Genomic DNA, 13,478 nt, shown 5'->3' with positions numbered 1-13,478 from the left:
CTGTCTGCTGTGTTTGTCCCTGAGGGGAAGGAGGCAGCTGGGGCCAGAGGCAGAGGTCCTCATAGAGCTGGCAGGTTCCACTAGAGCAACTGGAGCCACAACAGGCCTCTGGCTAGCCATAGGGGCCACCATGGGGGAGAGGGGATCAGGCAGCTGTGTGAACCTCCTACATCCTACAGGAGCAGCCTGAGGAGCTGCTGGGACTCTGGGGACACAGGCCTGCGGGTTCCCTGGGATTTCCTGTACTGATCCAGTTCCTATACCTGGTTCTTCATTTTGGGATTGTATCGCTTCCTGATAGATTCTGATTATCTTTTCTTTGTTGGTTTTAGCCTTCTAACATATCCTGGCCTCTTTATTTGACTTTTTCCCTGTACTAAAAGCAGGTCCCACCTAGCACCTGCCTTGTAGTACTCTCCACGCTGTCTGGAGCTGGGTGTGTGTGGACGGGGGTTCCTGTGTAGTCTAGGCCAGTGGTTCCCAGACTTGGGTTCATTTTCACTATGCTTTTGTAAAGCTAGAGAAGTTTGGTTCTAAAATTGCTCTAAATCTACTTTCACTTCAATTTATATTCAATTTAAAGGACTGTCTCCTACACAGGAATCATATTCTACTTTTCAGTAGCTTTGAGATGGAATCCCCCCCCCCTCCCCACGGTCCCCTTCCTCTTCCTCAAACTCCCAGGGCTGTGGGAAGAAAATCTGGAGTGCTGGCTCTGGCAGACCCAGATCCTGGGAGGAAGCTCAAGCTTCCTGCCTCTTCTTGCCTGTCATTAGCAAAGCACTGGCAGCTGCCCAGAGTGCAGCCTCTGAAGCTGGTCTGGCATTGGGAAGCTGGCTTCTTTCCTGGGGCCATGTGGGTGGGGAGGGAGGGAAAGCGGCTTTTCTCTGCAAATGGTGGGAATTCTGGGGCCTTGGCCCATACTCCCGTCTCTTGGGCTTGGAGCAGCTCACTGTAGGTGCCTGGCCCTGCAGGTGGCCGTGCCAGTGTAGGGGATGGTCTCACCCCCACCAAGCCCCTGGAGAGTGCTGCCCCACTGTTTGGGGCCTGGAATTCCTTCTGGGGGAGGGGTGAGGGCCAGGTCCCCAAGAGCTGTGGAAAGAAGCACACAGTCGCCTCACTAAAGAATATTCATTTATTTATAATTATTGCTAAGTAAACTTCTCTTTTAAACAGGAACATAAAAACACAGTAGGGCTTTGCACAAGTGGAATCTCTAAACAGTTGGTTTGTATACATGTCAAAATAAGTTAGAATGGAATTCGTCCAGGAGTTTCCGAGTCACCCCAGAGGCTGCACGCCTCTTTTGAGAAGGTTGGGAGGGGTGAGGACAGGAGCCTTGCCAAGACCACCCCCCAGCTCAAACTGTGAGTTGTGCTGTTTCCTCCTCTTAGCTTTGCCCAGGTCCAAGGCACAGGGCAGGGGGGCGTTCAAGTATCGAACCTCGCAGAGGGCCGGTGCCGATGGCGGGGCTTGGGGAGGAAAGGAGAGCCCCCACCCAGGGGCAGAGCTTCTCCCTTCGGTTTCTCAGACCAAGGCCACTGCGCTGGCAGGAGAGAGGAGGAAGAGGAGGTACAGGGTTCTTTTTGGTACCAGGGAGAAAGACGTTGTGGGAAGAGGTAGTTTGCAGGGGACAATGCCTTCTGCTCAGCAGGAGAAAATGTCTTGTACAGTGACGGGGTCACTGCCACCTGAGGGTCATCATGGTGGGCACCTGGGAGGCCGGGGGCCCTTGGGGTCTGGGGAGCCACACTTGGGCCACCTTGTCTACCCCTCAGTCCTGATCACGGTCACCCTGAGGCCTGGCTTGGTCCTTCATTTAAGGATACAGCCCTGGGAGTAGCTGCATTTTAAATTGGTTCCCCACACCCTGGCTGTTTGCCTTTCCTGGTTTCTGGGTTGAAGCTGGTGGCCTCACCTGTGTCTTTGGGGATGGCCCTGCCTGCTCCTCCCCAGTGAGGCCCCAGGAGGTGGGTAGGTGGGAGTCCGGGTGCCCTAGAGTTCCTGAATGTGCTATTCCACTGCCCTGGGCCTGTAGTCTTCGGTGCCAGAGGCAGGAGTTTGTGTGGAGGCAGAGGGGAGAGTGGGCGAGCAAGGGAGTGAGCGGTAGGCTGAGCAGAGTCAGCAGCCCTGGCCACCGTGGATGGTGTAGAACGAGTCACTGGCAGGGGGCGGAGGGCTGCCCAGCTCCCTGCCCTCTTCTGCCTTTTGCCCCAGCCCTCTGAGGCTTACGGGCAGGGCAAGAGTACCCACTGAGCCTGAGTCCTGCCTGGCCAGGCTGCTGTAGGTTAGGGAGGCATGAAGCACACACAACACACAAGAAAGCTTATGTATGGGAAAGAAAATGCACCTCCATCGAAAAGGGTAATAGACTACACAGAGTTGGAAGGAAAAATAATAATAAATTACCTTCAAAATACCCCCATTTGCTCAAAAAAATTCTTTCCTGGGAGCCTGCTGACACTTGGCTATCCTCATCCTCAAAATGGATACTTGTTAATAAACGATCTTAGTCCCCCCCCAGGTGGTCCTTGGCCTCCCCCAAGGACAGCCCTTTTTGGTCCTCAGTGATACTCTCACCCTGCCCTGCCCCTGGCTCAAGGGTCTTTGTTAGTGTGTGCCTGATGAAAGGCATGTCCTGGCCTTGTTCCCAGTGGGGGACCCTGGTGTGGTGCCTCCCCCACCCTCACTGCTGCAGGACAGAACTGGATGACATTTATTGAAATCCACCTAGGGACACCCGCTTCCAAATAAGGCTGCAGGGCTAAAGGACTGTAGCCTTCTGGGAGGTGGTTAGGGAGGGGACTGGCTGGGGCTGGGCTCTCCTGCTTTCCTGTAGGCCAGGGCCAGGGCGCATGCACGCCTGGTTGGAGGAGCACAGGGTGGGAGTGGGGGGGCACCAGGAGGTAGAAGGCAGAGTGCCCTGCCTGGCTGTCATTGACAGGGTGGGGAAGGGAACTCTGGGCCTGGGCAGGGTGATGGTTGGCAGTGCTGACCAGCATGGGAGCTCAAACATTCCCTAGAGGCAGGAGTTGGTCCAGAAGAAAAACAGGGCATGGCTCAAGTGATCTCTTCCTCCAGTGTCAGGACCCCTGAAGAGCTCTGCTGGGCCTGGAGAGACACTGAGGGCTGGTGCCCTTGTGACCTGTCCCTAAATGGTCCCATCAGCATTTCTCCCACCCTCCGACTGCAACAGGCCGAGGAGGCCCACCCAGACCTGGGCCTCCCATGTCATCTTTCCCTTGCCAGAATGCACGGGCCTGTGCCTGGCTCCCAGCAGAGGCCAGAGTACAGTCTCCATTTGGTCTAAAGGTCCCTAGTGGTGCAAACGACTTGGGGGGAGGGAGGGCTCAGGACAGTGGGGCAGTAGCTTGTTTCTCAGCTGCAGGAGGTGCAGGCCACAGCACCTGGGTCTCCCCATGCCCCACGCCCTTCCTGCCCCAACCTGGGGTGGCCTGGCCTGGGCTTGCGCTATAGCACGTTGTAGTAGGCCATCTCTTTCATGGCCTGTTCAGTGAGGACGCTGGCCTCAGCGCTGCCATCCACGCCAGCATAGGTGTAGGCATTCTCCTCGAAATCCTCCATCTCCTGCTGGCTGTCAAGCTCAGAGGGGTCAGTGCCTGTCAGCTCCATCATGGGGTCTGCAAAGAGAGGGGCATAGTTAGGTCTGGCAGCTGCCTCCTGGGAGGAGCTGGGCCCTCCCGCGGGAAGCTGATGACTTTTCTAAAGAAAGGACTTCCTGACCATTGCTTCTAGACATTCCCAGCTGCCTCTCAGACTTCCCTCCCTGGGATGCCTCAGGCTCCTGTGGCTTCTCACATGGGTCACCAGACCTCAGCCCTAAAGTTGTACTTATGTGGGGGTGGGTGCTAACAGTGATCACCCTCACACGGAGACCCACAGGCTGGCTTTGAAGCCTTTGGGTCATGCTCCATAGCCACGTGACAGCCTGTTGCACTCTACCGTGTCTGTAACACGGCTCATTTGGCACCCACTGCATGCCAGGCACTTCCTATACCTCATCCCATCCAATACCCCCAGCAACCCCACTCAGAAGATCAAAAGCCTGAGGTTCAGAGAGGTTAATTAACTTGTCAGAGGTCACCCAGCAAGTGCTGTTGTTTTGAACCACGGCTGCTTTGCCTTGAATTGCTGGAGGAAGCTGTTTCTCCTCTGATCTCCTGCCAACATTAGTGCTTTAAACCAGTTTTACCCAGTGGTATCCTTGGGCCTGGCTTTCCAAGGACAAAAAAAACACCCAAGGTAGGTTAACAAAGATACGTGAGGCAAGAACTCTAAGAGGCCTCTTCTAATTTTTATCAAACTGAAATCTTATTACAAAGCTTTTACTGTTGTAACAAAAACCAGATAGAATAACTCCACAGAGTAGGATGTGATCTGGGGGCCCTGGGAGGCCAGCTGGCAGGGACTGTGGCTGACCCTCAAAGTGCATTCTGCCCTGTCCACAGAAGAGATACAGTGTGTTTTGGGGGGACACAGACCCCAGAAGTCCAAGGCAGGGTTTTTCAGCCTTGGCACTATTAACATTTTTTTTTTTTTTTTTTTTTAAAGATGACCGGTAAGGGGATCTTAACCCTTGACTTGGTGTTGTCAGCACCACGCTCACCCAGTGAGCGAACCGGCCATCCGTATATGGGATCCGAACCCGGGGCCTTGGTGTTATTAGCACCGCACTCTCCCAAGTGAGCCATGGGCTGGCCCAGACACTATTAACATTTTGGGCCATAATTTTTTGTTGTGGGGGCTGTCCTGTGCATTGTAGGATGTAGCAGCATCCCTGGCTTCTACCCACTAGATGCTGGTAGAATCACCCCAGTTGTGACAACCAAAAATGTCTTCAGGCATGGCTAAGTGTCACCTGGGGGACAAACTGACCCCCTGTTGAGAACCAATGGTCTAAGTGTGATCACAACCCTTGTCAATGAGTAGTTCAGGGATAGGCATGTGACCCAATTGTGGCCAATGAATGAAGAGGGAAGGCCTGCTAGTAAGTTCTTAGAACATCCTCATTGGTTTCAAAGAGCTAAGGGGAACAGACTGTCTTCCACTGGATGTGAACAAGGACACAAGCATACTGCCCTGATGGCCCCTGGCAGACATCTTGTGACCATGAGGAAATCACAGCTGAGGCTGTGGACAGACAGGGGAGCCTGTCTCTCTGATGTCATCGTTGAGCTGAATCAGTCAACTCTGAAGATGGCCTAGATTTCAAGTCAGTTCTTAATCTATTTCCTTATGGTTTAAGCCAGTCTGAATGGGTGTCTGTTACTTGTGCGCATAGCACCTGATGCACTGTGAGTCTTCCTGACTTTGTAAAAAACAAGGCCAACTGTCCCAAATCTTACAGACCTTAGGTTGTTTCTTCCTTAAAGCTTAGTGCCACACCCTCGTGTTATACAGCTGATTATAAAAACAAGCCAAATAAAGCACCCTGGGAAAATGTCCACTTCTGGATCTCTGTCCCGTCCCACTGTGTTTATGAAGACTATTGGTCCTGTCCACTTGGCCCCAGGGAGTAGTCTGTACCATTTTTTTACAAGGACATTGATCCACCTCCCCCAAAACAGCCCAGTAGTTTACTCGGTGGCTTCATCCAGCTGCCATCTGTTTGCTGCCTTCCTCCTGCATAAGCATCAAGCCCGAGCTGCTCAGACCATGAGGCTATATGTGAGAGGTGGGTGGACTGGAGCCCCTGGCCATTCCAGTGCCATCACTGCTTCATTCTCTGTCACCTGGTACAGTCTGGCTGAAAGCAAACCTAAGCATCCCTGGTTACTGACCTCATATGGAAAGAGCTTGTACTTTAACCACCATTGGGAACAAGGTGTGCATGGATAGTCTTTTGAAGGTTCCAGTTATTTCTAAAAGGGCAAGGTCTGCTCTGGTTTCTCCTGGTGGGTTAGCTGTATGGCAGGTCCACTAGAGTATTAGTTCTCAAACTCTACTGCACATGGAATCACTGAAAGTGCTTTTAAAAATCCTGATCCCAGGCCACATTCCAGATTAATTACATTTGAATCTCTGAGGTCCAGACTCAGGCATCAGCATTTTTTAATTTCCTCAGGTGACTCCTAACATGCAGCCAATTTGAGAACCAGTCTTGAGTCTATATCAAAGGTTCTCAAAGTGAGGTCCCCATACCAGCAGCTTGGGTAGGACCTGGGAACTTGTTGGAAATGCAGATTCTCTGACCCCACCCCAGACCTACTGAATCAGAAACTCTGGGGGTGGGACCCAGCAATTTATTTCAACAAGCCCTCCAGGAGATTCGGAGGCTCTACTCTAGTTCAGTGCTTCTCAAATTTTACCATGTAACATATCACAGGGGATCTTTTTGAAATGCAGATTCTGACTCAGCAGGTCTGGTGGGACTGAGTCTCTTTCTAGCAGGATCCCAGGTGATGCTGATATTGTTGGTCCTTGTACCACATTTTGAGTAGCAAGGGGCTATAGAGAGCATCTATATGCAGCCAACAGGTTTCATTTGCACCTATTGGCACCAACCTTAACAGACAAACTGAAAAACAAAACAAAAAACAACGGAGACACCTGCTTCTGCCAGAAAACCCAGGCCATTCACTGGTCCGCTGCTCCAAAACCCATCAGGGTTATTGCAGCCACCCTCCAACACCTGACTGGTTTCTAGTGAATAATCCCACATGGTGAGTCAACTCACCTGGTGACTGCCAAGGCCAGTTCCCAGCTAGTTTGTCTCAGAAGGAGCATCAGAAATAGCACCAAACTGTACAAGGAACCTTCCTGAAGTGCCATCAGCTCCCTGCTTCCTATAGAATCTCTAAAGCACCTCCTCCCCACAATGAGGCCAGTAAGACTAACAGCTCTGCTTTGGCCCAACATGAGTGCTTTTACTACTGACCAGTGCTGAAAGGAGAGGCTGTTGCTAACACTTGGGGATGTTTTATAACAGCCTCTGAAACTGCTGAGGTGTAGGATCCTCTCTGGAAATGTCTCCCAGATCTTAATGGTAGGACCATCTGGCCTTCTCCTGTAAGTTACACTCTCTTTGGCAGGCACTGTGAAGAGTGAGACTGATTGTGTTACAGTCTTTGCCTTGGCTGCTGGGAAGCTCAGAGCTCCCCTCTGCATGTCCATTGGATGTCCCATGGTGTACTTGGAATTGTGACTTTATCTGGTTCTCCCTTATCTTTCCAGCTGCTATTTCACCCTTTTTGTTACTTCCATTCTCATCCACTTACTTTAAATATTATCTTACAAAATGAGATAGTGTCTATCACCTTTGTGTTGTGATCTTGCATGAGTTACCTAACCTCTCTGTCTTTCAGTTTCTGCATCTGTAAAATGGGGGATAGTAACAGGGCCAACCTCACTGCGAGGATCACTTGAGTTAATAAAGTCCTGGCACACAGTTAGTACTCAATAAATGTTAGTTATTATTTTTATTATTGTTTATGTGAGCTCATTTAAGTCCTTTGAAGACATAAATATCCCATCATCATCGCCATGATGGCCCTCCAGGGTCCGCCCTTCTGCAGCCCTGAGCCCACCCCAATGAGGTCTCAGCCTTTGCCAGCCTCCCCACTCCCCTAACTGGACAGGAGGCTCCTGAGTGCGCCATGTTGGTATCGTTCCTGCTCTGTCCGTTGCGCACAGGCCACCCACCTTGGCTGTCCAAGCCGATGTCCATGACGCCATGCTTGACCTTCATGTGCCGGCTCAGGTTGCCCTTGAGGTTAAACTTGCTGGAGCAGTAGGGGCACTTGAAGGGCTTGCTGCCTGCGTGCAGGTGCATATGGCCCAGCAGGTTGTACATGCGGTTGAAGGACTTCCCGCACACCTGGAACACACCAAGCCGGTGCCATTAGGTTGTGGGGAGTCTGTCCTTCCCGGACCCCCAGCTCACTCCCACCTCCATGGCTGGGCCAGAATCCCATTCATTATGGGCAGCACTCTCTTGTCCTTTCTCTATGTGATCTGAGAAGCAGAGAAACAAGTGACCCCTTGCTGGTCACTGTCCCTGTGAGTCTGCCCTACTCTCCCTGAGCTGGATTTATCAGAAACCCAGGGCTTGGATCTCTAGCTGCAGTGGGTACCAGGCCTGGGCCCTTTCTCTGTGGCCACACCATGACCTTCACTCCCATCCCCAGCTCTCAAGAAACATAATTTCAGGAGTTTCTAGGATCTGAAATTGCCCACCCCAATCCCCAAAGCCCAGGCAGAGTTTCACCCAGCCAGGGCTCCCCTTGCCTGCACCAACCAGGCTCGTTTTTGGTGGGCCACAGTTGCTACAGCAGGCTGACTCCAGGTTGCCCTTGGGTAGGCCCTGGCTCCAGCCCCAGCTCCTGCCAGCCTGGTACCTTGCATTTGAATGGCTTCACGGGCGAGTGTACAATCATGTGGGTCTTGAGGGTCTGCTTCTGCACGAAGGTCTTGAAGCAGATGTGGCACTGGTAGGGCCGGACGCTGGTATGGATCAGCATGTGCCGCTTCATGTTTGCTTGCAGGGTAAACTCCCGGCCACACACCTCACACTTGAACTCCTTCACACCCTGTGGGGGTGGAGGTGATGGTCAGGGCTACGCAGTGTACACAACCTCTGGAAGTGACCCTTGGTTGGGGGGAGGTGTCAGGGCCATAGGCATCACTAAGGCACGGCTTCTCGGAAATGTCTCTTTCTGGGGTATTCAAACAGGTACCACTTGTTTAAAACCACTGGAAGAGGGCTGGCTGGTTAACTCAGTTGGTTAGAGCATGGTGTTATAACACCAAGGTCAAGGTTTGGATCCCCGTATCAGCCAGCCAGAAAAAAAAAATAAATAAATAAATAAATAAATAAAACTACTGTAAGAATGTTGGGGCAGAGCCACTTACTCCAGGAAGCCTTCCAGTAATAGGCAGAAATGGGCTGCACTTTACTGTTCTATCTGCACACCTGCTATCTCCTGCCCACCAGGCGGGTGTGCAATATAGCTCTGTATCAGTGCACTGAGGCACATGTGTGTTCACTCATTCATTCAGCAGCCATTGACCAGGCACCTACTATAAGCCTGAACTGGGGTAGGCACCAGGGGTCTGCACTCAAGAAGACATGGCCCTTGCCTGGTGGCTGTGGACTGTTTCATCAGATGAAGGACGTGTGCTTATGTTTTTCTCCTCAGTGCTGTCTCTTGGTAGTCTTTTTGGTTCACAGACCCCTTTGAGGATATGATTAAAGCTATGGACACCTCAGGAAAAATGACACATACTGAGCTCTTCATGGTATTTTAAAGGTTGTCAAGCCATGGGAGCCCATCCACTGACCCCTTGAGAGAGTGTTTTCCAAACCTCCATGGTGAGAAGATCCACCTGTAGTTTTTCTCGAACATCCAGCCTCTCCGGCCCCTCCCTGGGGAGTCTGGTTCAGTGGGGCAGGCTTTTTATTCTCAACAGGTCACCCTCATCGTTGATGGAGGTTGGAACTCTCGGCCCCAGAAGACACAGACTCCAGGGGAAAGCCCTCTGCTTTGGACTGTCAGCATGCTTTTCCCCTATGGTCTGGAGGTAACTCCCTGAGCAGGACAGGGTGCTGTGTGCACAATTTATTGTCTGTGCAGGAAAGTTAGGATAAAAATTGGGAGCTGTTCTCTCTTTGCTAAGTGAGTAACTTAGTAGTAGCTCAATGGGACAGACACATGTCTGTGGTCACAGCTGCTGGCCTAACTGCTTGTTTGGCACAAGTTTTACATTACAATTTAATGTCTCCTGTGTCTGTTTCTTTTAGCAGACAGGGGTTTTGTTGTGCCTCGTGTTGTATGCCCTCTTGGCACATAGTAGATGTGTGTGACCACCAGGGGGCCCTGCCATTCAGGAGTTTACAAGTACACTATGCATATGGTACAAATTTAGGCTGATGGAATGTGTTCAACTTTATTAGCCTTTCATTTTTTGCTTTCAGCCTTTCTTCACAGTATTATTTATCTTCAAATACTTTGTGGACTTATGGGGATTTTTAAGTCCCCTAGTAGAGGAGAAAGATGGCAAATATATCTATAGCACACGTACTATCACTCTCCACTCTCACCTGTTGCAGACATTAACAATCAATCATAGTTTTACTGCCAAGCCCAGGTTCAGCTTCAGAATCCTTCTTAACATTACCACCAAGCAACTAAAGGAGCTTAGCAATGAGACCTGCATATCATCCCTACTCTAGCAGAAAAAGTTCCCAGAGCCAGAGGCTGAATTCTTGGCCTGGCAGGTTGTTGCTCCCCCATTCACTGTAGTGTCCACTGTGAGAGGTGAGGTTACAAGTCTGACTAGTAGGCTGCCATTACAGAGGAAGGAAGCTCTAAGCACATTTAGCTTCGAAGGACTGAGTTGGTTGGATTTGGGGAGAAACCATGGAGTAGTCAAGTGCCAGAGTGGGACTGTGGGACACTGGAGGCCTCATTCCACCTGCCTGGATGTGAGGGCCAATGGGAGGAGGTGATGGCTGAAAGGCAGGAGAGGAGGGCAGGAGAGAACGGGTCAAGGCTGGGTCTAGGGTCATGTCGATCAGAATAGTGCTGCTCAATCTTCCACCTTCACAAACCACTTTGCCTAGAACCACTTGTATTTTTCTATAACAAATATTTTTCCTTACATCTATTGCCCGTTTAAAAATTAAATATATTTGGCATATATCTAAAGTCACAGGTTTTGATATACTTTTGTAAAGACAAGGAGCAAAGCATGCCCTCTGTACTTCTGACCACCGAGTCCATCTTCCTGTGGCATCCTAGCCTCTCTCTGGCCTTTGTCCTGCCATGTAGAAAACAGGGAGGTTAGGCTACTTCAGTGATTCTCAAACTGTGTGCCTTGGATCCTGCAGGGGTTCCGCAGGCATTTCATTCAAAACATTTTTTGAATAAGTAAGGTTTTACTGTTCAGAAAACGAATTTTGATTATATTTCTTTTTACTACTCATCAAAATAAATATGTAACTATAAAAATAAGATCTGTTCATCTGGTTATCACCTAAACGATCTCATTTGATCTTTGAAAAAGTGGCGGGTGGGAGGCCGGTGACAGGCAGCCTTACCTTGTGGGTGAGCGAGTGCTGCTTGAGGTGGTGGATCTGGCTGAACTCCATGCCACATTCAGTGCACACGAAGGGCCGCACGTTCTGGTGCTTGAGCATGTGGTTCTGCAACTGGCTGCGGTAGTGGAACGACTTGTTGCACTCGAGGCACTGGTAGAGGGTAGGGCCCTGGTGGGAGGCCAGGTGGCGCTTGAGCTGGGTCAGGGTAGAGAAGTCCAGGCCGCATTCGACGCAGACGTGGCAGCGGCCACTCTCGTGCTTCACTTCGTGGGCCTTGAGCTCACTGGGGTAGGCAAAGCCACGGCCGCAGAAGTGGCAGCTGTAGGGCTTGACCTCTGAGTGCAGCAGCATGTGGCGCTTGAGGTGGCTGGTCTGTGTGAAGGCCTTGTGGCACACCTGGCACTTGTGGGGCCGTGTGCCCTGGTGTGTGAGCAGGTGTGTCTGCAGGTGGCTGGGCTGCTTGAAGAGCTTGCTGCAGTGTGGGCACGAGTGCGGCTTGATGCCATTGTGGCCCAGGATGTGCGTCACCAGGTTGTACTTGGATGTGTAGGACTTCTCGCACATGCGGCACTGCCAGCGCTTCTGGCGGTCACCCGCCTCCACCAGGTAGGAGTCATCGATCTGCACGTTGATGTCCAGCCGATCCAGCTGGGCCTTCTTGTGGCGCTCGACGGTCGAGCCTGCCGCATCAGCCTCGAACTCGCTTGCCTCCTGCCACACGAACCCCTGTTCTGGCTTTACAGGCTCTGGGGACTCCATGGTGGGGACCTCGGGGTCACTCAGGGGTGCCAGGTGGGGCGGCTCAAAACCACACTCCGTGGGCAAGGCCTCTGGCCCAGGCAGCGCCATGCTGGGCTCAGGGAAGCCATCCTGGGCCGGGTCTGCGAAGTGAGGGTCGTAGGGGGTAACATCCAGCTCTGGCCTTGGGGTTCGGGGCAGGTGCCGGAGTGTCCGGGGCTTGCGGCTGAAGGTGCTGAGGTCGATCATCTTAACAGCGCTGCTATGCACCAGGGCCTCACAGCCGCCACTGGCCACCTCGGTGGGGGCCTCTGCTGGGCCTGCATCCTTGTTGTCACCAGGCACGGAAACCTCGTAGACCTCCTGCTCTTCCTCTTCCTCCACCTTCTCGAACTTGACCTTGGGCACCAGCCGCACGGGGGGCCGCGTCTTCCGCCGGGTGTGCTTCTCAAAGGCTGCCTCTACCTCTAGCACCTCTTCTTCCGCTGGCTCCTCCAGGACCCGCCCGTTGCAGGCCAGCTGGTAGACATCAGGGCCTGGTGGTCCGGGCTCCCCCACGGCTGCCCCAGACAGCTCAGGCCCCAGCTCTGGGTAGAAGGCCTCGGCGCTTATGGTGGCTCCAAAGAGCTCATTTTCTGAGACCAGGCCCAGCACAGCGGCCTGAGCCAAGGACAGTACTACCACGGCGTCCGTCTGTGTCCCTGAGTCCATGAAGCCCTCCATCCCGCGGTGGCTGGCTAGGAGGGCATTGCTGTGGGCAGAAAAGGGAATGTTAATACTGCTGGCTCAGTGCTGCATAAGCAGACAACAGACACATTCAGCATGAACAAGGCTCGGCTAATTTTGGGTGTGTCTGGCCCTGTCGTCTTTCTACTCCTGCCTTGGGAACAGGGCATGCTTGCAATTACAGGGAGCAATGATACCCTCTGTGTATCTAACCATCTCCTCCATCTCTCTGTAGGACCCTGGGCAAGCCCTCCCCCTTGATGGTCTCAGTCTTCCCATCTGTAAAACAGGAAGGCTGGATTTCCTCAGTGGTTCTCAAATGGTCCTTCAAGAATTCCTCAAAAATCTGATTCAAAAATGCAAAAAGTAAAGATTCTACTATTTTAAAAACTAACTTTATAAAATTTACCTACTAAAATGTAGTATGTACCACATTCCAACACATTCCATAGCCCCACTGGCTTTGCTGCCAAGGTAACTAATTTTGCACAGACCCTGAGACTATATGGTGAGGTGTTAAACAGCGGTCACAATTTGTAATGGCTTGGCTCTATGAGGATTTTTATATACAATGTGTACACATATATGGCAAAAACATGGCAATGTATAAAAATAAATTAGGTGCTGAGGCCGATCTCAGACACTGGCTACCTACCATTCATCAGCCCTGATGCTAAATGGCTGTGTCTATCAAAACATGTCATTGTTTTTCTTGATTATTAGCTAAATGTTACACATTTAAATATCTAAATTTCTACTGATAAAAATATGTCTTTTATCTGATTTATACATTGGAGTTCCACATCAGATCTGATTTGAAAGAAGAGCTCTGTGACAGCTAACGTGTTTGAGGCCACTGTCTGAATTGAATGCTGAAACTGGCACCTCAGGTCATGTTCATAGTCTCTGATCTAACAGGTTCTTCTAAACAATGCCAACGTGCCACCTGTCCAGG

At 51.5% G+C, this 13,478-nt stretch overlaps 1 protein-coding gene across 1 annotated transcript; it reads right to left on the bottom strand.

Moving 5' to 3' along the window:
• Positions 1–3,471: 3,471 nt before the first annotated feature.
• On the bottom strand, positions 3,472–12,520 carry ZNF710 (zinc finger protein 710). The gene is made up of 4 exons (XM_063089794.1): positions 11,060–12,520; positions 8,358–8,549; positions 7,663–7,837; positions 3,472–3,641 (listed from the first exon to the last, which is right to left on the bottom strand). The coding sequence occupies exons 1-4, from the start codon at positions 12,518–12,520 to the stop codon at positions 3,472–3,474; spliced, it is 1,998 nt and encodes a 665-aa protein (XP_062945864.1).
• Between the last annotated feature and the right edge of the window lie 958 nt (positions 12,521–13,478).

The sequence above is a fragment of the Cynocephalus volans genome, chromosome 3 (assembly GCF_027409185.1).
Source record: "Cynocephalus volans isolate mCynVol1 chromosome 3, mCynVol1.pri, whole genome shotgun sequence".
Lineage (NCBI taxonomy): Eukaryota > Metazoa > Chordata > Mammalia > Dermoptera > Cynocephalidae > Cynocephalus > Cynocephalus volans.
The sequence above is the reverse complement of the archived record's forward strand: the minus strand, read 5'-3'. Positions and strand labels throughout refer to the sequence as shown.